The sequence below is a fragment of the Trachypithecus francoisi genome, unplaced genomic scaffold, assembly GCF_009764315.1.
Source record: "Trachypithecus francoisi isolate TF-2019V2 unplaced genomic scaffold, Tfra_2.0 Lachesis_group11, whole genome shotgun sequence".
Taxonomy (NCBI): domain Eukaryota; kingdom Metazoa; phylum Chordata; class Mammalia; order Primates; family Cercopithecidae; genus Trachypithecus; species Trachypithecus francoisi.
In genome coordinates this window covers 83,636,263-83,662,308 of record NW_022681456.1, presented here as the reverse complement: position 1 = coordinate 83,662,308, position 26,046 = coordinate 83,636,263, and the positions used below count along the sequence as shown (strand labels likewise).

Genomic DNA, 26,046 nt, shown 5'->3' with positions numbered 1-26,046 from the left:
GATAATTCCATTTTTGTGTTTGTTTTCACTAAATTACAGCAGTATGGAATGTTCAATCATTTGAGTCATGCTTTTGCTTTGCAGTTTCCTCAAGTGTGTGATACCACCTATGTGAGTGGTTTTTCAGAAAAAGCTTAGAACATTTCTGAAGATATTCGTAAATTTTTTAAAAAGCTGGCCGGGCACGGTGGCTCATGCCTGTAATCCCAACACTTTGGGAGGCTGAGACAGGTGGATCACCTGAGGCCAGGAATTTGAGACCAGCCCAGACAACATGGCAAAATCCCGTCTCTATTAAAAATACAAAAATTAGCCAAATGTGGTGACACGCACCTGTAGTCCCAGCTGCTTGGGAGGCTGAAGCGAGAATTACTCTAACCCGGGAGACAGAGGTTGCAGTGAGCCGAGATCACACCACTGCACTCCAGCCTGGGCAACAGAGCGAGACTCTGTCTTTTTTTTTTGGTTAAAAAAAAAAAAAAAAGCTTAGAACAGAAGTATCCTTCTGATTTTCAGTCTTGTAATTAAAAATATTGTTTTCCTCCCTTTCAGTGTGATCAGTTTACATCAAATTATTTCTAAAGATATGCAGATTATTTCAGAAAAGAATTTGAAATATTATGTAAACCAGGATGAGCATCTGGTGATGTTTTATTTCTGTTTCAAGGCATGACTGCCTTTGTAAACTAGAATGAATATAAAGCTTTTGTGGGGAGGCCTACTGTGTGTTGGGAGGTGAATGATACTCATCTAACCCATCATTTGGTAGTGACCATTGTCTCATTGACTATGCTGATGATCTGAATATTGTTTCATTGAGGTAGACCTGTTTTTTGTTTTTTTTTTCTGTAAGACATTTTTTTTTCTTTTTTTTCAGGAAAGTTGTGGAGCAGAAGTTTAAAGTTGGCCTACACACTTCTTAATAAACTGGGGACCAAAAATGAACCTGTGTTAAAACCTGGAGACAGGGTAATTGGCATTTTGGTTTTAGGGAGGTGGTGTTTATTGTTTTCTAATATGCTAATATTCTAATATTCTGGAGTTTTAATATACAACAGGAAAATTTATATAACTCTTATTTTTGGAAAAATAAAAGTGGTTTGGTTCAAACCCAGGTTAGCCCAATGCCAGATGATAATTCTCATATTCCTGGGTTGAAGGAAATTCACATGTCCTTTCCTGTAGCTGCCAGGCATTAATCTCTTTAGGTGCTAATAAAAAGAAAGAGAAACCTTAGTCTTTCCAGAAATAAATATTTGAATCTTTAGACAACAAGAAAACAGCAACAAAATTTGCTCTTTGATTTCTTTTATTTTTATTTTTCCTCCTCTTTACAAAATGCCTCAAACACGGACTGAGTGCAGTGGTTCACACCTGTAATCCCAGCACTTTGGGACATGAGGTGGGACGATCACTTGAAGCCAGGAGTTTTAGACTAGCCTGGGCAACATAGTGAGACCCCATCTGTACAAACAAATTTTTTAAAAAATTAGCTGGGCGTGGTGGCACGCACCTGTAGTCCCAGCTGCTCGGGAGGTTAAGGTGGGAGGATTGCTTGAGCCCAGGAGTTCAAGGCAGCAGTGAGCCATGATCTTGCCACTGCATTTGTGTGGGCAACAGAGTGAGACCCTAACAACAACAACAACAACAACAACAACAAAGCCTCATACATCTTTTAAAACATTTTTCTGTGGTTTTATGTAAAAAGAGAGGAAGATTCATGTTACTTTTAAGAAAAAACTAATTGGGCCGGGCACGGTGGCTCACACCTGTAATCCTAGCACTTTGGGAGGCCAAGGCGGGTAGATCACCGGGTCAGGAGATCGAGACCATCCTGGCTAACACGGTGAAACCCCGTCTCTACTAAAAATACAAAAAATTAGCCGGGCGTGGTGGCGGGCGCCTGTAGTCCCAGCTACTCGGGAGGCTGAGGCAGGAGAATGGCGTGAATCCGGGAGGCAGAGCTTGCAGTGAGCCGAGATTGCGCCACTGCACTGCAGCCTGGGCGGCAGAGTGAGTCTCTGTCTCGAAAAGGAAAAAAAAAGAAAGAAAAGAAAAAACTAGGCCGGGCGCGGTGGCTCAAGCCTGTAATCCCAGCACTTTGGGAGGCTGAGACGGGCGGATCACGAGGTCAGGAGATCGAGACCATCCTGGCGAACACGGTGAAACCCTGTCTCTACTAAAAATACAAAAACTAGCCGGGCGAGGCAGCGGGCGCCTGTAGTCCCAGCTACTCGGGAGGCTGAGGCAGGAGAATGGCGTAAACCCGGGAGGCGGAGCTTGCAGTGAGCTGAGATCCGGCCACTGCACTCCAGTCCGGGCGACAGAGCGAGACTCCGCCTCAAAAAAAAAAAGAAAAGAAAAAACTAATTGACATAGTTTTATTTCTCCTTTAATTTGAGGGGACATTAAACTGTTTTTTTAATTTTTGAAGATATTTTTCCTATTAATGACTTTCCAAATATGATCACTTTTTACCGTTACTTTTCATTTGGAATTCGTAGAATGAAACACCAACTACACAATAGACTTATTTTGATTGGCTTATGATTATGGAATCTCCTAAACTAAGCCTGTTGAAAATACTTTTGCATTGTGACAAAGGGCACATAAAGCATGACTTTTACTTATACATGTGACACACAAGTGTTTCCTTGTCCTCCTGAACCCTAAGCGGATGATTTTGTGTCTCCCTAGCAACATGGACACTGTGCAGGAAGGAAATGGGTTGTTTAAATGTCTTGTGGAATTAATTTTCCAGAACCCTAGGAAAATTCAAAAGTTCAAAAGCGAACTTCTCTTGGGAGTGAGTTAAGAGTATTTGAAAGCAAAAGAAGGGGAAACAAGTCTTATGATGTAATTAAGTTTCAAATGTTAATCTGTGAGTATCCAAGCCAAGTAACAAACTCCACAGTGGTAGTGACTTTTGTTTTTTTTTTGCATTCCTGGAGTGAGTTAGGAAAAGTCACTTATCTCTGTGATGTGTTACAGGTGAGATCACAGGTTTGAACTTATTATAGAGGTTTCACGGTTTATGTTCTATTAATGAATTAACTGTATATCCATACGGTTTCTGCCAGTATTGCTTACACCTATTACCAAATGCCCTCCTACTAGAAACATTTGCATTGTTGGGTAAGGGAACAAGGATTAAGACAATGAATTAGAGAGTAAGAAAACTGGTCGGGCACGATGGCTCACACCTGTAATCCCAGCACTTTGGGAGGCCGAGGCGGGCAGATCACGAAGTCAGGAGATCAGTCGAGACCATCCTGGCTAACATAGTGAAACCCCATCTCTACTAAAAATATTTAAAAATAGCCAGATATGGTGGCAGGCACCTGTAGTCTCAGCTTCTCGGGAGACTGAGGCAGGAGAATGATGTGAAACCAGGAGGCGGAGCTTGCAGTGAGCCAGGATCGCGCTACTGCACTCCAGCCTGGGCGACAGAATGAGACTCCGTCTAAGGAAAAGAAAAGAGTAAGAAAACTTCTGTTGGCCCTAACATGGTGATCAAGTCAATCCACAGTTGTAGGCTCTCTCCAGAGATGTAAGGTTTATTCTTTAATATGCTGTTCTATCTGGAGAGATCCATTACATTTATTTTATTGCCTTAGCCCTACACTAAAGTAAATTGCCTTGGGTTTCCTAAGTAATTAACTTAATGCTTAAGATGGTTTGTTTTTTGCTAAATCACCAAAAGGATTAAGTGAAAAATTGTGATGAGGATGAGGATGAATGCATTATAGTATAGTACACAAAATGTGTAGTATAATCATGGGCATGTCGGAGATCTTTTTAGATGTGTGTCTCTGTCTCAGTAACTTAATTTCCTTTTGAGCAGATGGCTGTTAAATAGTTTGATTTATTGTGTTCATGATAAATATTATATACTTAGACAGTGACATTGAAAGCATTAGTATGGTTTTATTCCTCTGTTAAACTGAATGTCATTATGAATTTTAGGTAGCCCTGGTTTACCCCAACAATGATCCAGTCATGTTTATGGTGGCTTTTTATGGATGCCTCCTGGCAGAAGTGATTCCAGTGCCTATAGAGGTACCTCTTACCAGAAAGGTAACATTGCTAAATTTAAGAGGAATGTAGCCTGATGTGACACGGCAGGCATTGAGTTCTTGGATAGATGCAGTCACAACATTAAAAACTGTTCGACCATTTTTGGAAGTACTCAGCTTCACTTTCTAAAAACATGAAATTTGTAGAAAAAGTATTTATTAAATATTTACAAGTTTTATGCAAATAACATATTTTCAGTTAAGATAGAATTTGTATAGTATTGTATATCATTTAAAATACCACTGGGGCGAGGCCGGGCACAGTGGCTTATGCCTGTAATCCCAGCATTTTGGGAGGCTGTGGCGGGTGAATCACGGGGTCAGGAGATCGAGACCATCCTGCTAACATAGTGAAACCTCGTCTCTACTAAAAAATACAAAAAAATTAGTTGGGTGTGGTGGCAGGCGTCTGTGGTCCCAGCTACTCGGGAGGCTGAGGCAGGAGAATGGCGTGAACCCAGGAGGTGGAGCTTGCAGTGAGCTGAGATCACGCCATTGCACTCCAGCCTGGGTGACAAGAGCAAGACTCTGTCTAAATAACAAACAAACAAACAAATTAAATAAATAAATATCACTGGGGCAACTAGACATGGTGACTCACACCTGTAATCCTAGCACTTTGGGAGGTTGAGGTGTGCAGGTTGCTTGAGCCCAGGAGGTCGAGACCAGCCTGGGCAACATAGGGAGACCCCATCTCTACAAATAATAAAAAAATAGCCAGGCATGGCGGTGTGCACCTGTAGACCCAGCTATTTGAGAAGCTGAGGTGGGAGGATTGATTGAACCCAGGAGATTGAGGCTGCAGTGACCTGTGATCACGCCACTGCACCCTAGCCCAGGCAAGAGGGCAAGCAAGACTGTGTTTCAGATATAAAATAAAATATCATGGGGGCATACTTGACTTTCAACACTGATCATTTATAAAGAATCCCACTCTTGCTTCAGAGGCTATAAATAATCCACATTTATAGTAGTTGAGACCTTTTTGTAAAGAGATTTCCTCTAACTGTATCATATGACCTAGGATTTCCATTAGGTGGAAAGTGATGGCGTGATGACAGGTTACTTCTCTGGATTGTAAGATTTTACTTTAACAATACATCAGCCCAACTAAAATGAAGCATATGTAACAGATTTCCATGTTTGAGTGATTTCTCCATGAGCCACTTGATGCTAATTTTGTCATGCAGTTTATTTCTGAGGGCTGATGTCAAAGATGAATATGGTGGAGGATGTGGATTTATAAATAGAAATTGGCCAGGTGCGGTGGCTCACACCTGTAATCCCAACACTTTGGGAGGCCGAAGTGGGTGGATCACCTGAGGTCAGGAGTTTGAGACCGGCCTGGCCAACATGGTGGAACCCCATCTCTACTAAAAATACAGAAATTAGCCAGCTGTGATGTCACAAACCTGTAATCCCAGCTACTCAGGAGGCTGAGGCTGGAGAATTGCTTGAACCTGGGAGGCGGAGTTTGCAGTGAGTCGAGATTGTGCCACTGTACACCAGCCTGACAAAGCGAGATCTTGTCTCAAAAAAATAAAAAAAGAAATCAGCCAGGCCGCGGTAGCTTGTGCCTGTAATCCTAGCACTTTGGGTGGCCGAGGCGGGTGGATCACTTGAGGTCAGGAGTTCAAAACCAGCCTGGCCAACATGATGAAACCCCATCTCTACTAAAAATACAAGGATTAGCTGGACATGGTGGTGCACTCCTATAGTCCCAGCTACTTGGGAGGTTGAAACAGGATAATAGCCTGAACCCAGGAGGTGGAGGTTGTAGTGAGCCGAGATCATGCCACTGCACTCCAGCTTCTTGGGTGATAGAGAGGGGCTCCATCTCAAAAAAAAAAAAAAAAGAAAAGAAAAAGCATTTCTGAAAGGAATAAAAAACAAATTGATAACATCCCCAGAACTCTAGTTGTTGGGATGTAGTATCCTTAATTTGATCAGGAAATCATATGGTTGTTCTTAAATTATTAAGTTGGCAGAATTTGTGTGGTTTCATAATGATACTTGTAAGACGATATTTTAATGGAAATGCTTTAGACTATATCTTTTGTTCTTTTTGCTGCTGTTGTTGTGTAAGACTTAAATCTATCCCTTTTAAAACAAAAAAATAAAAGGAGTATACGGATTTGATATATCCATCCATTAACTTTCATTGTCAGCTTGGACATGTAGTATCCATTTACATTATTTATTTTGTTCATACCTGACTTGCTTTTCTCTTGAATTTTGGGGTGAGGCTAGGGGAAGATAGCCATGTTAGCATTTATTTAATTTGCTGGAAACTAAAAGAGGATCGTTGCTGATTCTTTAATAAAATGGTTACATTTGTCTGATAAGATGTACCATTAGTAATGTCTGGTTAATACTTGATTTGTGCTCAGGAAGTGTTTGTTTTGTAGAAATTATTTGGAAGAACACATTGTCATTGGATTTTGACAATTGCCAGATATTGGTGGGGCTCCATGAATGTTATCACACACACAAAGTGCCAGAGCATTACTAAGTGTCAGATGTGGGCATGAGTGTACTCACATTTGCTCCCCTACCTATGTTCATTATCATTTCTCCACAGGATGCTGGAGGTCAGCAGATTGGCTTCTTGTTAGGAAGCTGTGGTATTGCCTTAGCTCTTACCAGTGAAGTTTGTCTAAAAGGACTGCCAAAAACCCAGAATGGAGAAATTGTACAGTTTAAAGGTTAGTAATACTGTACCTGAATTATCAGTTAAAAGTTAAAACTGAGTGCTTTAATTAGCTTTTTAATTTAGTAATAGCTAGGTACTTTACATATAGGTTCTATTTAGTTCTCATATTCTTATGAAGTAGGTACCACTATTATCCCCATTTTACAAGTAGGAAACTGAGAAACAGAGAGGTTAAATAACTTGCCCAAAGTCACAGCTAATGAATGGCCGAGCAGCAATTTGAACCCAAATCTGTCTGATTCCACAGCCCACACCCTTAACCTTTATGCCGATGGTTGGAAAAAGCTACCACTCTGTACATTAAAGCTAAATGCTACATGTAGAGACAGAGGATAGACCACTAACCTCAGTGGACTTCCACTGCCAAATGGACCTCCCAGTTGTTGAGGTAATGTCAAGGCCTGGAATTAGCATGTGGAACGATTGTACTTTTGAAAGAAGGTATAATTGTCTGGTGATTTCCCACTAAAAACTAATAAAAACTAAGTATCGTATTGATTATAACATGATCTTAATTTGGTCTCTTGATATTAAAAATGACCAGTTCAGTGTGAATTCCTTCCCTGATGGCTTAGGTAATTCAGTTTTCACTTTGGGTTTGATTTAGGTTGGCCCCGGCTCAAATGGGTTGTAACAGATTCCAAGTACCTTTCAAAGCCCCCGAAAGACTGGCAGCCACACATCTCACCTGCTGGGACAGAACCGGCGTACATTGAGGTAAGTCCTAAAATGTAAAATACGCTTTCAGGCTTTTCCTTTGGCTTCGCTTGCTGCCTTTCAAAATATAAAACTAAATTTTTGCAATGTTAATGTTAGAAGATCCTCCTGCTTTTGACATTGCCATCTTTTGGCTTGTAAAGTGCCTTGTAGTAGATCTTCTATCTTAATTATTTTGATCATAAATATACATTCAAGAAAATGACAGCAAAAAAAATGATTCTTCATGTAAGAAAGTTACAGAAGACTTTAGGGAAGTACAAACGTTTAGGAAATGATGTACTGGCAGAGAAATTTCTCTGCTGCTTATTTAGAGAGGTTGGGGATAAGAGAATGGAGAAATGAGAAGGGAAAATAGCTCTGCTTAAAAAAACAGATTAGTAGATGAAAGATAAAGAGCAAGAAGAAACAAATGGCTGGAAGGTTTGATATTGAGGTTGGTGTAGGAATGCAGTTGGCAACATGATCCCATTGAAGGATTAAGCAAATCCAAGTGCACACCAGGCACCAGGCCGAATGCTTTAAGTGCATTTTCTCATTTAGTCCTCACAAGTACCCTGTGAGGTTTGGATTATTATTAAACTTGCTTTATAGATGAGATTAAGACTTAAAAGAACTTCAGTAACTGACCAAAGGCCACATGACTCAAAAATGGCAGAGGTAGACTCAGAGTCAGGTCTAACTCTAAAAGCTGTAGCCTTCACCACTCTGCATCCTGCCTGAGACATATGCTCACTAATTGTTAAGTTAATGAACAGGCAAATCAATAAAAATTTTTTTCAAGATTTGGGGGAAAATCATCTAACATTGAACACTGTGATGATAACAAGTAGAGAAAACTTAAATAATTTTGGCTATAGAAAAGAGAGGCTGGGAGAATGAGTTCATGTCCTTTGCAGAGACATAGATGAAGCTGGAAGCCATCATTCTCAGCAAACTAACACAGTAACAGAAAACCAAACACCGCATGTTCTCACTCATAAGTGGGAGTTGAACAATAGGAACACATGGACACAGGGAGGGGAACATCACACACTGGGGCTTGTCAAGGGGTTGGGGGCAAAGGGAGGGAGATTATTAGGACAAATACCTAATGCATGCGGGTCTTAAAACCTAGACAACGAGTTGATAGGTGCAGCAAACCACCATAGCACACATAACTATGTAACTTACCTGCACGTTCTGCACGTGTATCCCAGAACTTAAAGTAAAATTTTAAAAAAGTTAAAAAGTAGAAAAGAGAGGCTGGGATGAGACACAGTGGTTCACACCTGTAATCCTGGCACTTTTGGAGGCTGAGGTGGGTGCTCCTGAGGTCGGGAGTTCGAGACCATACTGGCCAACATAGTGAAACTCTGTCTCTACTAAAAATAAAAAAAATTAGCTGGGCATGATGGCGCAAGTCTGTAGTCCCAGCTGCTTGGGAGACTGAGGCGGGAGGATCACTTGAACCCAGGATGCGGAGGTTGCAGTGAGCTGAGGTCACACCACTGAACTAGAGAGACTGGATGCAATGGTTCACATCTGTCTGTAATCCCAGCACTTTGGAAGGCTAAATAGGAGGACTGCAAAGAAAAGGAAGAGAGTGACCAGTAGCTCTGAGAGGTGATGGGGTATTATTGGATGCAAGGATGATTGTTTTTAAAGATGGAAGAGATCTGAGTATCTTTAAAAGACAGACAGATAGGCCAGGTAAGATGGGTCATGCCTTTAATCCCAGTACTTCGGGAGGCTGAGGCAGGTGGATTGCTTGAGCTCAGGAGTTCAAGACTAGCCTGAGTAACATAGTAAGACCCTGTCTCTACAAAAAGTAAAAAATTAGCTGGGCCTGGTGGTATGTACCTGTAGTCCCAGCTACTCAGGAGTCTAAGATGGGAGGATCACTTGAGCCCAGGAGGTTGAGGCGACAGTGAGCTGTGTTCATGCCACTGCACCCTATCCTGGATGACACAGCATGATTCTGCCTCACAGAAAAAAAGACAAGCAATTAAAAATACCAAATTTAGTGATCAACTCTCAATCTATGTTATGTCTCAGTGATGACATGGTTCATCACTCGGTCCTCTTCAAAACTCCAGTCACTGGCTTCTTGGACTCCTCTCTCAGTTCCTCTGCCTCGTTAGCCATTCCTTCAGTCATCTTTATTGGTTCTTCCTAAAGGTGGAGGGTCCTTCATTGTATGGCTCTTGCTTAGCTCTCTGGCCTTAATAGAACTACTACCCTCTGTCTTTCTAGGTGCCTGTTATTTTGAATTAACTTGCAGTTCTTACTTGGGATCCTCCTATTGCCCACAGTACTCTACTAGTGAGTTTAAAGCATCTCTGGGTAATAGGGAGTTATTAAAGGATTGTCAACAGGAGAGTGACAACAATGAATTTATTATAAGAAGTTATATCTGGATTGGTTGGGTTAAGAAAGGAAATAAGGGCTGGGCGCAGTGGCTCATCCCTATTATCCTAACACTTTGGGAGGCTTAGGCAGGCGGATCACTTGCGCTCAGGAGTTCGAGACCGGCCTGGGCAACATGGTGAAACTCTGTCTCTACAAAAAAATGCAAAAATTAGCCAGGTGTGGTGGCACATGCCTGTAGTCCCAGCTACTTGGGAGGCTGGGCCTGGGAGCTCAAGGCTGCAGTGAGCCATGATCTTACCACTGCATTCCAGCCTGAGTGAGACTCTGTCTCAAAAAGAAAAAAAAGGAGACCAGCTTTAGTTATTCAGGTGAGCTCAAGCTTATGGTAGAGAGCAGAGAGCAAAGTAGATTGAGCTTCAGACAGTAAGGAAATAGAGCAGGCAGGGCTTAGTTGCTGATGCTGGAGAAGGAGAAGGCAGGACAGACTCAGGTTTCTCACTTAGGCAACTTGGATTGATGGCAGCATCCTTCCCTAAGATAGAAAATACAACAGGAAGAGTTTCCATGGGCAGGGACTGGGGTAAAGATGGCAGTGATGGATATATGGGTTTCCCAGGATTACTAGACATTCCAGGGGATTAGTTGACTCTGTCAGTCTGGATCTCTCTGGAGGAGAGGCCTGCATTGAAGATAGAGAACTCGCAGTTACTAGGAATGCAGTAACCTACTGGAATAAAGTGAAAAGAGATGAGGAAGGAGAGCAGAACTCTCAGGGAACAATACATTGAAGAGATGGGCGGAAAACGTGGAGGAGCAATGGGAGAGAGACAGACACACAAAGACAGACTAGAAAAGAGGAGTATCAAAAAAGCCAAGGAAGGAGAAAACATCAAGAAGGAGAGTAGTCAAATTTTGCAGAAAGGTTTGATAAGGTATGCAAAATGTCCTTTCCATTTAACCATTAAAAAATTGGGGCTGGTCCCAAGGTAGTGAATTATCTCCATTGATTGTTCACAGTCAGGTACAGATCAAACTCCTGTTCTACTCTTTTTCCCCTTCTCACTATTGCCCTTGGCAAGACTTAACTTTTTTTTAAAGTTGAACTGGGCACAGTGGCATACACCTATAGTTCCAGCTACTTAGGAGGCTGAACTGGGAGGATTGCTTGAGCCCAGGTATTCCAATCCAGCCTGGGCAACATGGTGAGACTCCATCTCTTAAAAGAAAGAAAGAAAGAAAGGAAAGTTGATAGTCCTGGTAAAAAGCAACTTGAATGGAACATTAAGGGTAAAAGCAAAATTATAGTTGAACGATTTGGAGGAGCAAATAGGCCATTTGTTTCTAGTTCTTCCTTACAAAATTGGGTGCTTCTAATACACAGAGACCGCATCTTACATAACTTTCACTCTTCAGTGCTGTGCTTGACTTGTATTTATTTGATACTGTGTTTCTATTAATTTAGCTCCAGTCATTTGTTTGTTTTAGCTTTTGAGCAACCACTTCACACTGATGACTATTAAACTTTGAAGTCTTTTACACACGTACTTTTGTTGAGCTTTGTCATCCTCCAATCCTATCTTTGTGTGATTTGAGTTTGAGACCCAAGTACATTGCCTTAAATATTCATATTAAACGTGTTAAATTCAGCCCATTATGATGGTTTTTCTGGCTTTCGTTTTTGGATTCTAGTTTTGTCATTTGAAATAACCCATTTTATTGTGTTTCTTATGTTTCTGTTTTTGTTTTCTAGTATAAAACAAGCAAAGAAGGGAGTGTAATGGGAGTTACAGTGTCCCGGCTTGCAATGTTGTCTCACTGCCAAGCTCTGTCGCAGGCCTGCAATTATTCTGAAGGTCAGACCTCATCCCATGACTGCCTTCATTGTTACCTTCAGAGATGTGTGACTGTGAGCACAATGCTCAGTGACTGGACCTCATTTAATGACCAAATTCAGAGTGAAGTGTCCCAAGACACAGTGTTGGCTTGCTTTTGTTTTCTTCTTTCTCAAAAATATGCTATAGTTTAAAGGAACCAAAATTCTGGCAAACCAAAATGTAAAGCATAATTTCTAGAGTACAGCAATAGAAAACCCTAATTAAATTCATGTTTTTAGTAGCTGTGGAATGTCAGGTATCTCCATCTTCCCCTGCCTGTGTAGTGGGCTACCAGCTATATATTTGGAGTCAAAGAAATTCAGCTACCAAAAAGCATAAATTAAAACACAAAAATGTATTCGATATTTTTGAACTTTAGATAGGTTAATATATATTGCAAAAACCACTATTTGCCTCAGAATGTTCTTTGCAATATTAATTTTTTTAGTGTTTTCCCTTTGTAAAATGAAACAGTAAATGGTCATGATGTATTTTTTAACCAGACAACAATGTTGTTCTATCATGAAATTATATATGTATATATATAATGGAAGCAATAAAAAAGCCCTTAAATAAGGATTGATTAGGTTATAATCCATCCAGGCCAGGCATCGTGGCTCACACCTGTAATCCCAACACTTCAGGAGGCCGAGGTGGATGGATCACTTGAGGTCAAGAGTTCAAGACCAGCCTGGCCAACATGGTGAAACTCCATCTCTACTAAAAAGAACAAAAATGAGCCAGGTGTGGTGGCTTGTGCCTGTAGTCCCAGCTACTTGGGAGGCTGAGGTAGGAGAGTCACTTGCACCCTGGAGGCAGAGGTTGCAGTGTGCCGAAATCATGCCTCTGTACTCTAGCCTGGGTGACAGAGCAAGACTCTGTCTCAAAAAAAAAAAAAAAGAAAGAGAAAGGTAATAATATATTCATATAATGGCTGGGGCATTAAAATTTTTATTTTTGAATATTAAAGATATGGAGAAATTGTTTCAATATATCATTAAGTAGGAACAAGTTAGATACCAAGTTTTGCATACATATAGATTACATATAGATAGATATCTAACATATCTATCTATATGTAAATATGCCTAGAAGTATGTGTGTGTGTATAGATAGAATGTTTAGAGATATATATGTATATATACCAACTTTTTTTTTTTTAGGAAGTATCTTTTAGGAAATTTAAATTATATTTGTCAAACTTCCAAAGTTTCTAAAATAAGCATGTATTCTCTACATAATTAGGAAAAAAATACCTCTTGGAAGAAATGCCTAAGTCACAAGACGTTTCTAACTCCTTGTCTCTGTTGTAACCACATTACCCTATGAGCAGTCCTCTACCCGTTTTCAGGAGACCCTCAAAAGCCCCTGAGAATTTAGTCATTTCTCTAAAAACATGAAATCAGGCTGGGCGCTGTGGCTCACGCCTGTAATCCCAGCACATTGGGAGGCCGAAGCAGGAGGATCACTTGAGGTCAGGAGTTCAAGACCAGCCTGACCAACATGGTGAAACTCCCTCTCTACTAAAAATACAAAATTAGCCATGCATGCTGGTGTATGCCTGTAATCCCAGCTATTTAGGAGGCTAAGGCAGGAGGATTGCTGGAACCTGGGAGACAGAGGTTGCAGTGAGCTGAGATCGCGTCACTGCACTCCAGCCTGGGTGACAGAGGCAAGACTCCATCTAAAAGAAAAAACAAACAGACAAACATCACATCAGTTTATGAGAGGCAAGCGACATGATTTTGCTACTTAACACTAAACATGATTTCTTTGTCTTCCTGTTTTTTCTATTTTAGGGGAAATAATAGTAAATGTCTTAGACTTTAAGAAGGATGCTGGGCTGTGGCACGGCATGTTTGCGGTAAGCTACTCAGATTTAAGGCCCTTAGTATAAATTGTGCTTGAGATAAGGCCAGCATGCTGTGTAACTGGAGCATCTCTCAGTGCTTGTTTGAAATTTAAGTCCCCTAAAGGTCAATAATATTTTCCAGAGGCTATATAACCTTTCCATTGGACAGAATGTTTTGAATGACTGCCATGCATAAGCTGCATGCTTTAACTGAAGAAGAGTAACAAGGTAGATGGGGATTCTTCCCATCAGAGAGGAACAGGTAGCATACTATGGGTGTTAGACAAAAAAGGTGACTTCCTTCCAGGTCTGGGCTTCAAGGCAGTTTTTATGGAAGAAGTGACAGCTGAGTTGGACTTTGAAAAATAGGTAAGCTTTGGACATACAGAAATTTTTGTAAGGGGCTATAGAGGTAGAGAGAGGGGACACTTCAAGTGGCAAAACTACCGTATGTAACATGCCATATAGGTGGAGAGAGAAAAAAAATACAGGGTTACCTGAATTGTAAAGGACCTCAGAGAGCATCTAGTCCCACTTACTTGATACTGCAGGAGCTGGAAAAGCATGGGAAATGAATCGTGAGGGAAGAGGAGGTGGATCCCTTTTCACCCAGAACCCTCGGAATCTTTGTTATGTTTACTTTTTAGCTGTTTTCTGAAAGCTTTCCCATTTTCTTCTTTATCAGAAGTTAAAAATCCTTTTGAGGAGTTAAGAAGAATCTCTTCTCTGTGATACCAAGTGCAAGATAGGGACATGTGTGAAGAATTAGTTATAAACACCAGTCTTTTCCCAAAACCAAAAGTTTCTCACCAGAGCTAGAAACTTGGAGAGAGAAAATAGTGTCTTGCAGTGATATCTTGGTTTCTTTGGGCAAATTAGTGAGTGAGCAAAATGGCTAATCTAAATATGAAGGCTTGGTTATTCTACCAGGCTGGGTCTCTTTGGGGACAGGGTGTCAGGTATGCTTGATTGGAGTGTCAGGAGAGACCCTAAATGGCATGACCCCTCAACACCTTCAGCTTTAGCTAGCAAAAAAAAATTAACAGATGTAGGCAGGACGTCCCGTAAGAAACAGGGACATTTTGATTTCTTGCTTTGTGATGCCCACCTACCCCTTTGTGGCATGTGGCAAGTACGAACATGATAAAAGCATTAAGTGGGTTGGAGGGCAGTTTGGCAGAGTCTGTTAACATTTTAAAAGCATATACTACAGCTGGGCACTGTGACTCAGGCCTGTAATCCCAGCACTTTGAGAGTCTTAGGCAGGCGAATTACCTGAGGTCAGCAGTTCAAGACCAGCATGGCCAACATGGTGAAATCCCGACTATACTAACAATACAAAAAGTAACTGGATGTGGTGGTGCACGACTGTAATCCCTGCTACTCGGGAGGCTGTGCAGGAGAATTGTTTGAACCCAGGAGGTGGAGGTTGCAGTGAGCCGAGATCACACCACTATACTCCAGCCTGGGCAACAGAGCAAGACTCTGTCTCAGATAAATAAATAAATACATACATACATACATACATACATGCACACACCAGTCCCAGCTACCCTGGAGGCTGAGGCAAGAGAATCACTTGAGTTCAGGAATTGGAGGCCAACCTGGGCAACATAGTGAAAGCCCTCTCTCTCTCTCTCTCTTTTTTTTTTTAAAAAGCATATCCCATGTGATAGCAGTGCTACATATCCGTATAGGGAAATACTTGCATAAGCCCAGGGAAGGGAGTAGGAATGTGCTCCTTGAAACATTTTTTGTAGTAGCAAAAAATTGTCATTAATAGGGAAATGCCTAAATAATTGTGATGTAGCCAAACAATGGAATACTGTGCTGCAGTTCAAAAAGAATTATGTAGATCTCTTGTACTGATATGCATAGATTTAGCTCTAAAACAATTTAAATGAAAAAAGCAAGTTATATATATATATATAATATGATGCCTTTTATGTTTAAAAATACTTGTATGTTTCTATGGGAACAAATGTCTATGAAAATGCATTGAAAAAAGATTGGAAGGGTATCTGTCAAATTTGTAACTGATTATCTCTGACGAGGAGAGGAGGGAACCAGGTTGGAGGGTAGGTGTTAAAGGAACTTCAATCTTATATTTAATATTTAAGATTGTTTTCAAAGAGCATGTATTTGAGTATTACTTGTATAATTAAAATTGCTAACAAAATATCAGCTCAATTTTAAAATACTAAGTATGTATTTTGTATTGATTACTTTTCTTCTTTCTTTGTTTTTCAGAACGTAATGAATAAGATGCACACAATTAGCGTACCCTACTCTGTTATGAAAACCTGTCCTCTCTCTTGGGTCCAAAGAGTACATGCTCACAAAGGTAGTCACCCACAGCATCTGAGCTTTAATTATGTGACTGTTTGAATTAAGATTTCAGGGATTTCAGAGAATTTCAAATTGCCCTTGTTAGAAACATTTCTATGTCCCTGTGCCTTAACTGTAGAGCTCAGTTACTACAGAATTAGGTACCTTGCCCGTTCATCTCACTGTTGTCCTGTCTTAAGCATTGAGATGAATTTTTTCCAAATGCGAGCTTTGAATTAGATTTGAGTGTCTTGGTATTCACAATTTCCTTGGCTGGGATACTGTGACCTGCCTAGAGGGTCTCAGTGAACAAACAATTGTAGCTCCAGTCAGTTGTCTAAATGTGAATAATTTCTGCCTCTGAGCTATTGGCACAATCTCTTTGAAACCTTTTTTATTTTCTCCAAGCAAATACCGTGATTTCCCAAATAAGTAAAAATGTCTTTATTATGGTATATTACATATGTACCAAATTTATTTTGTATGTTAACTTTATCCCTTTTGAATTTATAGCCAAGGTAGCTTTAGTAAAATGTCGGGACTTGCACTGGGCTATGATGGCACATCGGGACCAAAGAGATGTGAGCTTGAGTTCCCTCCGAATGTTAATTGTGACTGATGGAGCTAACCCCTGTGAGTACTTCTGCATTGTGGGTCTGGGAATATTCTGTGTTTGGATAGATTAGGGTTTTTTGCCCTGTACTAAGATGTAATTCACATACTGAAAAACTCAACTCATTTAAGGTGTGTAATTCAGTGGTTTTGGTATATTCACGAGTTGTGCAACCATCATTACAGTCTAAGTTTAGAACATTTTCATCACCCAAAAAGAAACCACATACCCATTATCAGTCACTCCCCATTTTTCCCCCTGCCCCCAGCCCTAGATGACTGCTAATCGATTGCCTGTCTCCCTGGATTTGCCTCTTCTGAACATTTCTTGTAAATGCAGTCATACAGTATGTGGTCTTTGTGATGGGCTTCTTTTAGCATGTTTTTCAGCGTTCATCCATGTTGTAGAATCTGTCAGTACTTCTGCATTCCTTGTTACTACCAAGAAATCGTCCATTGTATAGTTATACCACATTGTATTTACTCATTCATCTTTTGATGGATCTATAAGCTTTTAAACCATTTTTTTTTGGCTCATTCATGTATAACCTCTTTCTGTCATGTAACTGGGTATTCCTGTGTTACCTGCTTTCCTCTACAAGCCCGCAAATCCTGATCCTTCACACAGTAGAATCAGGTAGAGCACTACGCTGTTTGCCATAATGGACTTTTGTCCATAGTCACATTGATCCTCATAGTCTAAAACACAGACATAGGCTTGACCTTAATATCATATAGAAGCCAATATTAAATTGCACTGCCTATGACAGTTCCTCAGGAAGAGTTGCTAAATTATAAACTGGCTGCATATTGCCTGCAGTGTTATCTCTGCAACTGATTTGTCAGTTTCATAGGAGCACCCTTATTCCAAGGTGTAACCTTAAATAGTGTCAGTAACCTTTTATGGACTGGATGAGCATTAATTTGTCCTTGACATATATCAAACCATCTCACAGGACAGTAAAATATTTGTGTGGAATTAACAATAGATAATATGGGTTCTCATGAGAAATAAGTATGTCAGCTTTCTATTCTTTACTATTTTCCTGCAGTAATGAAAATCACAATTTCAGCTTCAGGTTGATCTGTTCCAACTCCTTAGGGTCCGTGTCATCCTGTGATGCCTTCCTGAGTCTGTTCCAAAGCCATGGACTGAAGCCTGAGGCCATCTGTCCATGCGCCACGTCTGCTGAAGCCATGACTGTAGCAATCCGCAGGTACTGTTCAGGATGTCAGATGCTCTTGATGTATGTTACAACTTGGATGAAATGTACAGTATTTACCAGGAGATGACAAAGGGGTGTTAACTAATTTTCTGAGTAGTTTCAAGCATCTCATTTTTCCCACTCTTGCTCAAAGTGTATGTAGTAAATTGAAAAATGTAATATAATTTCGTATTTGTGAATTAGCTCTTTTTCTGTGCCATTTTGCTCTTCGGAATCCATAGCACCTTAGATTAGAAATAGACTGTTCTTGTTGTAGCTTAAGTATGGGTAGTGTATCTATAGTATACTCAAGACCATTATGTATGTAAGTATCAGTGAATGTGTGTGTGTGTGTATATAGATATACTTTTTTTTTTTTTTTTTTTTTTTTTTTTAGATAGGGTCTCTCTTTGTCACCCAGGCTGGAGTGCAGTGGCATAATGATGGCTCACTGCAGCCTCGACCTCCTGGGCTCAAACAGTCCTCCTGCCTCAACTTCCTGAGTAGCTAGGACTACAGGCATGTACCACTAAGCCTGGCTAATTTTTAAATGTTTTTGTAGAGATAGGTTCTTGTTATGTTGCCCAGCCTGGTCTCAAATTACTGGCTTTGAGCAGTCCTCCTTCCTTGGCCTTCCAAAGTGCTGGGGTTGCAAGCATGAGCCACCGAGCCTGGCCCAGTACGCAATACTTGATGATGATGATAATAAATGACCATGTTGCTGGTTTATGTGTTTACTACACTGCACTTTTTTTAAATTTAATTTTTTAGAGATGGGGTCTTCCTCTGTTATCCAGGCTGGAGCACAGTGACATGATCATAGTTCATTGTAGCCTCAACCTCCCAGACTCAGATGGTTCTCCCACCTTAGCCTCCCAAGTAGCTGGGACTACAGGCATGTGCCATCATACCCAGCTAAGTTTTGTATTTTTTGTAGAAATGGGGTCCCACTATGTTGCCCAAGCTGGTCTTGAACTCCTGGCCTCAAGCAATCCTCCTGCCTCAGTGGTTGCTGGGATCATAGGTGTGAGACACCACACCCAGCTCTAATTTGGCATATTTTCGGGGGAGAAAATGGAGAATTTTTTTGATATTGCAGCCAGAGGAAATTTGTCTTCCTACGTATTTGTATTTTTCTCTTGATGTTATTTCATTCACCAAACTTGATGGGTTTTTCTTTTCAGGCCTGGAGTTCCAGGAGCCCCTTTGCCAGGAAGAGCCATTCTCTCAATGAATGGATTGAGCTATGGGGTAATACGGGTCAATACTGAAGATAAAAATTCAGCACTGACAGTCCAGGATGTGGGGCATGTAATGCCTGGTGGTGAGTTGTGAGGAGCACCATTTGGTTTTTCATAAAGATTTGTCATCAGAGATAATAGAGCCTGATAAAATACAGAATCTCAAACCAGGATTCCTTAATTCAGTACTTAACTCACTTAATTTCTCAGAGCCTCTCTAATAGTTAAGTCATCATAATTATGCCGACCTTACTGCAGTATTGTATGACTTACCAATTGTGAATGCTTCAGGTCCACTTCTTTACCTGGAAGGCCAAATACTAGAGATGGTAAAGTTATCTGGTTTTCACTGTGATTGCCAACCCATTGGGACTGACAGAAAATAAGACCATACTGCTTCCATGAGGGTTCTGAGTTTGACGTGCCTAAGGGTAACACCTCATTCATCTAACCTGTTTATTTGGGCTTTGCATTTATCTTTAATATGTCACTGTCTATACAAGCTTTACATTTCAAATATACTTATGTAGTTTCAGGTTTATGTTTAGCATTCCTGTTTGGTATTTTTACTGAATGCCACTCAGTAAAGGCAAGACTTTCTTGGGTTCACAGGATGGAGTTGTTATTTTACAAAGGTTTTCTAGAATCTTTGTCCCTTAACCTGTATTTTCTGTACGTTAGGGATGATGTGCATTGTGAAACCAGATGGACCTCCCCAGCTCTGCAAAACAGATGAAATTGGAGAAATCTGTGTTAGCTCCAGAACTGGAGGCATGATGTACTTTGGGCTTGCCGGTGTGACAAAAAATACATTTGAGGTATATGATATTAACATTTCACAGGGAAAATGTTTGGTGAGGTCAGAATGTTATGAGGGCAGATCCCCTGGTTGATGGGACATAGCATAATCATGTGGTTGAGAGTGTGTACTCTAGAGGTAGACTTGCCTAAGTTCAAATTCTGACTCTGCCAGTCACTAGGTGACTTTGGTTGAGTTGGTTAACCTCTCTGTGCCCCAATTTCCTTATCTTTAAAATATGAGTAATAATTGTATCTATGTCATAGGATTGTTGTGAGCACTAGTTGAGTTAATGTTTTATAAAGTGCTTAGAAAGAGCATCTGGCATATAGGAAGTGCTGTTGTGTATCTGTTAGATTTTTTAAAAGGGTAAGATGAGCTGGGCATGGTAGCTCATGCCTGTAATCCCAACACCTTTGGAGGTTGAAGCAGAAGGATTGCTGAGGCCAGGAGTTTGAGACCAGCCTAGGCAACGTAGCAAGATCCCATCTCTACCAAAAAATTTAAAAAATTAGCCAGGCATGGTGGTACATTGGCTGTGGTCCCAGCTACTCAAAAGGCTGATGCAGGAGGATCTCTTGAGCCCAGGAATTCAAGGCTGCAGTGAGCCATGATCATGCCACTGCATTCCAGCTTAGGGGACAGAGCAAGACCCTGTCTCAAAAACACGCACATGCACACACACACACACAAAGAAAAACAAAATAAAACAAAACAAAACAAAAAAACGATAAGAGGCCTCACAAAAATTCAGTCTGGTGAATTTACCATGGTTTGAGCTTTGTAAATTCAAATTTAATTTCGAGAGTAAACTCCAATTATGCTCAGTTACTAATTAAAAATGAAGACTGTCCTTTCACAGGAGTCAGATTGCTCATATTATTCAGTCTTTCAGTCAGACAAATATTTTTTGAGCACCTTTTATGTGTCTGGTAATGTTCCAGATGCTTGGGGTTCATCAGAAAACAAAACAAAGCTCCTTGTGGAGCTCATGTTCTTGTGGGGCCAGCACATTCTAGCTAAACTAGCACATGGTTTTCCTGCAGGCATTTCTGCATGCGAAGCCAGGGTGTAATGGAAACTTTGCCTAGTGAACCTGGAAGTCAGAACAGGGGCGGTTAATTGTCTACATTTAATAATTGGAATTAACCTGTCTCAGGATACACTTTAGGGACCAGAGAAATTCACCATGCCAGGCGTGGGCATTCATAAGCTCTTCAAGCATGTGTTTACTGCCGGTCTCTTGCTTTACTTCCCTAGGTGATTGATTTACCTCCCTTGAACATGTATATACATTTAACTAATTTAAATCTCACCCTATTTATCTCTGTCACCCAGGCTGGAATACAGTGGCTCAATCATAGCTCACTGCAGCCTTCAACTCCTGGCCTCAGATGATCCTCTCATCTTGACCTCCCAAAGTGCAAGAATTACAGGCATGAGCCATTGTGTCTGTAATTTTTCTTCATGGACTTTTCCTTACTATAAACAAGAGCCTCAAGCAGTGTTTGAAGATACTGATAATATTTTATTTCATTACCTTTCCTAGGAGGCAGTTCCCTAGCCAGAATTCTCAGACTTAATACCAAACTGCTAGGCCTATAGTGATGAAGAAAATTTGAAATCTGCAGTGTAAATTTAGTGATAGTGAAGTAGAATAAAAATCCTACCAGAAAAGGACAAAGCTAGTATCTGGGTTTTCCAAATTAAAGTTCCCAGTATTTTTCTTCCTGGTTTCTTACATTTAAATCCTGAGAGAGTTTACCAATGTAGTTAGCATTTCACTGGAGAAAAGATCTTGGTTTTGAATTTGTTTTGTGGTTTTGGGGGGTTTTTTTTAGGTGGAGTCTCACTCTATCACCCAGGCGGAGTGCAATGGTGTGATCTCGGCTCACTGCCACCTCTGCCTCCCGGGTTCAAGCAATTCTTCTGCCTCAGCCTCCCGAGTAGCTAGAATTACAGGTGCCTGCCACCACCCCTGGCTAGTTTTTTTGTATCTTAAGTAGAGATGGGGTTTCACCGTCTTGGGCGGGCTGGTCTTGAACTCCTGACCTCAGGTGTTCCACCCTCCTCGGCCTCCCAAAGTGCTGGGGTTACAGGCATGAGCCACCACACCGGGCCAAGATCTAGTATCGACTAGTCAGAAAATAAAAATATTTTATAAATAATGCTACCAGGGAGAAAAACTTTTGTGACGTGTATGATAACAGAGAGTTGATTTTCCATCACTCCCACGTGCTAGCTATTTGAGGCAAGTGAAACTCACTTCTTCATCTGTAAAATGGAAATACTAATGCTGTTTCTATACGATTAATTTGAGGATTAACTGTAAAGCAAGTAAACCGTGCCTGGTACTGATAAGCATTTCGTGTTGTTATAATTATTATTTTCTATAAAAAATAAATCTTAAAAATTATCCAGATGAGGCTGGGAGCAGTTGCTCATACCTGTGATCCTAGCACTTTGAGAGTCTGAGGTGGGTGGATCACCTGAGGTGAAGAGTTCAAGACCGGCCAGGTGTGGTGGCTCATGCCTGTAATCCCAGCACTTTGGGAGGCCGGGGCGGGCGGGTCACGAGGTCAGGAGATCGAGACCATCCTGGCTAACGTGGTGAAACACCATCTCTACTAAAAATTCAAAAAATTAGCCGGGTGTGGTGGCGGGTGCCTGTATCCCCGGCTACTTGGGAGGCTGAGGCAGGAGAATGGCTTGAACCCAGGAGGCGGAACTTGCAGTGAGCCAAGACTCCAGTCTGGGCAACAGAGCAAGACTCCGTCTCAAAAAAAAAAAAAAAAGAGTTCAAGATCAGCCTGGCCAACATGGTGAAACCTCGTCTACTAAAAATACAAAACTTAGCTGGGTGTTGGTGGTGGACGCCTGTAATCCCAGCTACTCAGGAGGCTGAGGCAGGAGAATCGCTGGAACCCAGGAGGCAGAGTTTGCAGTGAGTCGAGACTGTGCCTCTGCACTACAGCCTGGGTAACAGAGCAAAAAACTCTGTCTTAAAAAAAAAAGTATCTGGGTGCTGTGGTTCACACCTGTAGTCCCAGCTATTCCGGAGTGTGAGATGGGATCACATGGGCCCAGGAGGTTAAGACTGTACTGCACCATTATCGCGCCTGTGACTAGCCACTGCATTCCAGCCTGGGCAACATAGTGAGACCTCATCTCTTAAAAAAAAAAAAAAAAGGAAAGGGAAAAAAAAAAGAAGAAAGGGTAGGGGGCAGCTATCAGGTAGAAAAAATAGGTAAGAGACATGAATAGGCTACTCACAAAAGAAATACAAATGCCCAGAAAACAAAGGAGAAGAAATTCAGACATATTACTTATAAAATGCAATTAAAGCAATAATGAGATTAATGTCTACTGTCTTGAATTTAAAGACTTTTTTTTAAGTCTGAGTATGGTGGCTCACTCCTGTAATCCCAACCCTTTGGGAAGCCAAGGCAGGAGGATTGCTTGAGACTAGGAGTTCAATACCAGTCTGGACAACATAGCTAGACCCATCTCTACAAACAAATTAAAAATTGCCAGGCGTGGTAACGCACACCTGTAGTCCCAGCTACTTGGGAGGCTGAGGTGGGAGGATTGTTTGAGCCTAGGAGTTTGAGGCTGCGGTGAGTTATGATTGCACCATTGCACTCCAGCCTGGGCAACAAAGTGAGACTAATCTCATTTTTAAAAAAAAGATTTTTTTTTTAAATGAATTAACAATGGGATATATTTTTTGGTACTTGATTGGCAAAGTTTGGAAAAATGGATCACACACAGTATTAGGCAGGACATGGGAAAAACCAGACATTCTAATGTGGTATTAATGAGTGTAAATGGATACAACAGTTTTAGAGGCCAGCAAATTAAAATTGAAAAGACCCATGTCTTTTGTACAGATGCGTAAATGAATACAGCACTATTCATTAAAGCACCTTTATAATAGTGAAACATTAGAATGGGCTATCCAGCTGTAATAAAAGACTGGTTACATTCTAATAGCTACCATTTCCTGAATACTGACTCTGGGTCAGATACCATACTTGTTTCTGCAAATCTGTTTGCATTCCTTAATCTTTACTCCAAGCCTGTGAGACGCACAGAGTACTCCATTAAATGGCTGCAAAACAGAGGTTCAGAAAAATCCAGGCACTTTCCCAAAGTCTATGTTACTAGTAAGTGGCAGAGCCAGAAATTGAATTGACGCCAATGACTATGCTGTCCTGTCCCCCATGAAATGGCGTATTACAGAGCTGTTTTACAAAGTGGGCTAAGTCAACTCTTACTAACTTGGAAGGGTATCTGAGATATACTTTGTAGAAAAACAAGTTGCAAAACGTATAATATCTGTTTGAAAAAAAATAACTCAGTACATTTATTTATATATACATATATTTATATATTTATGTATACATGTTTATATCTTCTTAAAGGTCCAGAGAGATAATAAATTGTAATTATTTGTTATCTCTTTAAAAGGGATAGAATTACTGGATTCACTATTATTTTTTCACTGAGCATGCATTTTAATAACACTTTTTAAAAATTACATATACTTTCTAAGAAAAAGCAAAGTTTTTCACTTCATTTTGTCTGTTAGGTAATTCCAGTGAATTCTGCAGGCTCTCCTGTTGGGGATGTGCCATTCATCCGATCAGGATTGCTGGGGTTTGTAGGGCCGGTAAGTGATGCTCTCATGTTGATTTTGTTACATTTGATCCAAATATTTGGACTTTAATTCACAGAACAGAACAAATTCTGATTAGTCCAAGAGTGTTACAGAACCACTTCACTTATATTTAGAGCAGTTCTTGTAAGGATGTCATAAAATGAGTTAGTGTTTATCATTTCCACTACCCAGATTCATTTGACTCCTTCAAACTAAGACATTTTTTATTTTCTTTTTTTTCCCACTGAGGTCAGAAGACATGATGAGACACCTTTTTATTTTCAGAACTCTTTTCACTTATTCTCACTATCTGATTTGATTAACATGTTGCAATAAGTTAGAGAGTGCTGGAAAAAGTTATCTTCAGTAACAAAGACAAACTATAATACATAGTGTACAGAGCATTTTCATGTAAACGATTGGCACTATGTGATATGTAATAGTAAATCCTTTGAGTGAAAACAGTTTGGGCCGGGCGTGGTGGCTCATGCCTGTAATCCCAGCAGTTTGGGAGGCCGAGGTGGGTGGATCACCTGAGGTCAGGAGTTCGAGACCAGCCTGGCCAACATGGCAAAACCCTGTCTCTACTAAAAATACAAAAATTAGCTGGGTGTGGTGGCGTCTAACTGTAATTCCAGTTACTTGGGAGGCTGAGGTAAGAAAATCGCTTGAACCCTGGGACGTGGAGATCACACCACTATGCTCCAACCTGGGCAACAGAGCAAGACTTCATTTCAAAAAACAAAAACAAAACAAAACAAAAAAAACCAGTTTGTTATTCAGAACACAGTATTTATAGGTACAAGATGAGAGACAATCAGGACATGAAAAGCCTGTTCTCAAAGAGCTCACAGTGAACTTGATGAGCCCAAGGATGGCAGAGATCTAGGTCGTGGAGGGGCTTTGCATGACATCATGGGAAGTAGGATTTTATTTTGTAAGTAATAGTCATTATTCCTAACTAAGCCCATATCCCTCCATTCATCTCTAATTACCTCCTACCCTCTCTTCTTTTCCACTTAACATCTTCAGTCATATAAGAGATCTAATTTTATTTTATTTCTTCCTTGCCATTTATGGAGGGGCAGGGTGGGTGAGGACATAGATCTAGGAGAATCACTCTTGAGTTTTTCTTTTTTTTTTTTTTTTTTTTTTTGAGACGGAGTCTCGCTCTGCCACCCAGGCTGGAGTGCAGTGGCCGGATCTCAGCTCACTGCAAGCTCCGCCTCCCGGGTTTTACGCCATTCTCCTGCCTCAGCCTCCCGAGTAGCTGGGACTACAGGCGCCCGCCACCTCGCCTGGCTAGTGTTTTGTATTTTTTAGTAGAGACAGGGTTTCACCGTGTTAGCCAGGATGGTCTCGATCTCCTGACCTCGTGATCCGCCCGTCTCAGCCTCCCAAAGTGCTGGGATTACAGGCTTGAGCCACCCCGCCCGGCCTTCTCTTGACTTTTTCACTTAGCACCAGGAAATTCTCAGAGACCCGCCTCTTTTTAGCTTACAGCTCCATGATTGAGGTCCAAGATGGAGCTCCAAGCCTCTCATCTGCATTCCAAGAAACAGAGAAAGGTGCAGTCCTCTTCTTTAAAGGAAGATTCCCTGAAGCTGCTCTGCAACA

General features: G+C 40.9%; 1 protein-coding gene across 5 annotated transcripts in view; it reads left to right on the top strand.

The window, feature by feature from the left end:
- The window catches only part of DIP2B (disco interacting protein 2 homolog B), a 269,875-nt gene that overhangs the window by 198,613 nt on the left and 45,216 nt on the right, over nt 1-26,046 (top strand). For 4 of the 5 annotated variants that reach the window (XM_033222100.1, XM_033222099.1, XM_033222097.1 and 1 more), the window contains 12 exons: nt 878-969; nt 3,967-4,077; nt 6,658-6,781; nt 7,397-7,506; nt 11,609-11,711; nt 13,532-13,596; nt 15,835-15,928; nt 16,426-16,545; nt 17,627-17,741; nt 18,914-19,053; nt 19,652-19,788; nt 24,361-24,441. In XM_033222100.1, the coding sequence (XP_033077991.1) occupies nt 878-969; nt 3,967-4,077; nt 6,658-6,781; nt 7,397-7,506; nt 11,609-11,711; nt 13,532-13,596; nt 15,835-15,928; nt 16,426-16,545; nt 17,627-17,741; nt 18,914-19,053; nt 19,652-19,788; nt 24,361-24,441 (1,292 nt within the window). The remainder of the gene's footprint in view (nt 1-877; nt 970-3,966; nt 4,078-6,657; nt 6,782-7,396; nt 7,507-11,608; nt 11,712-13,531; nt 13,597-15,834; nt 15,929-16,425; nt 16,546-17,626; nt 17,742-18,913; nt 19,054-19,651; nt 19,789-24,360; nt 24,442-26,046) is intronic. The other variant, XM_033222098.1, reaches the window with a different exon arrangement.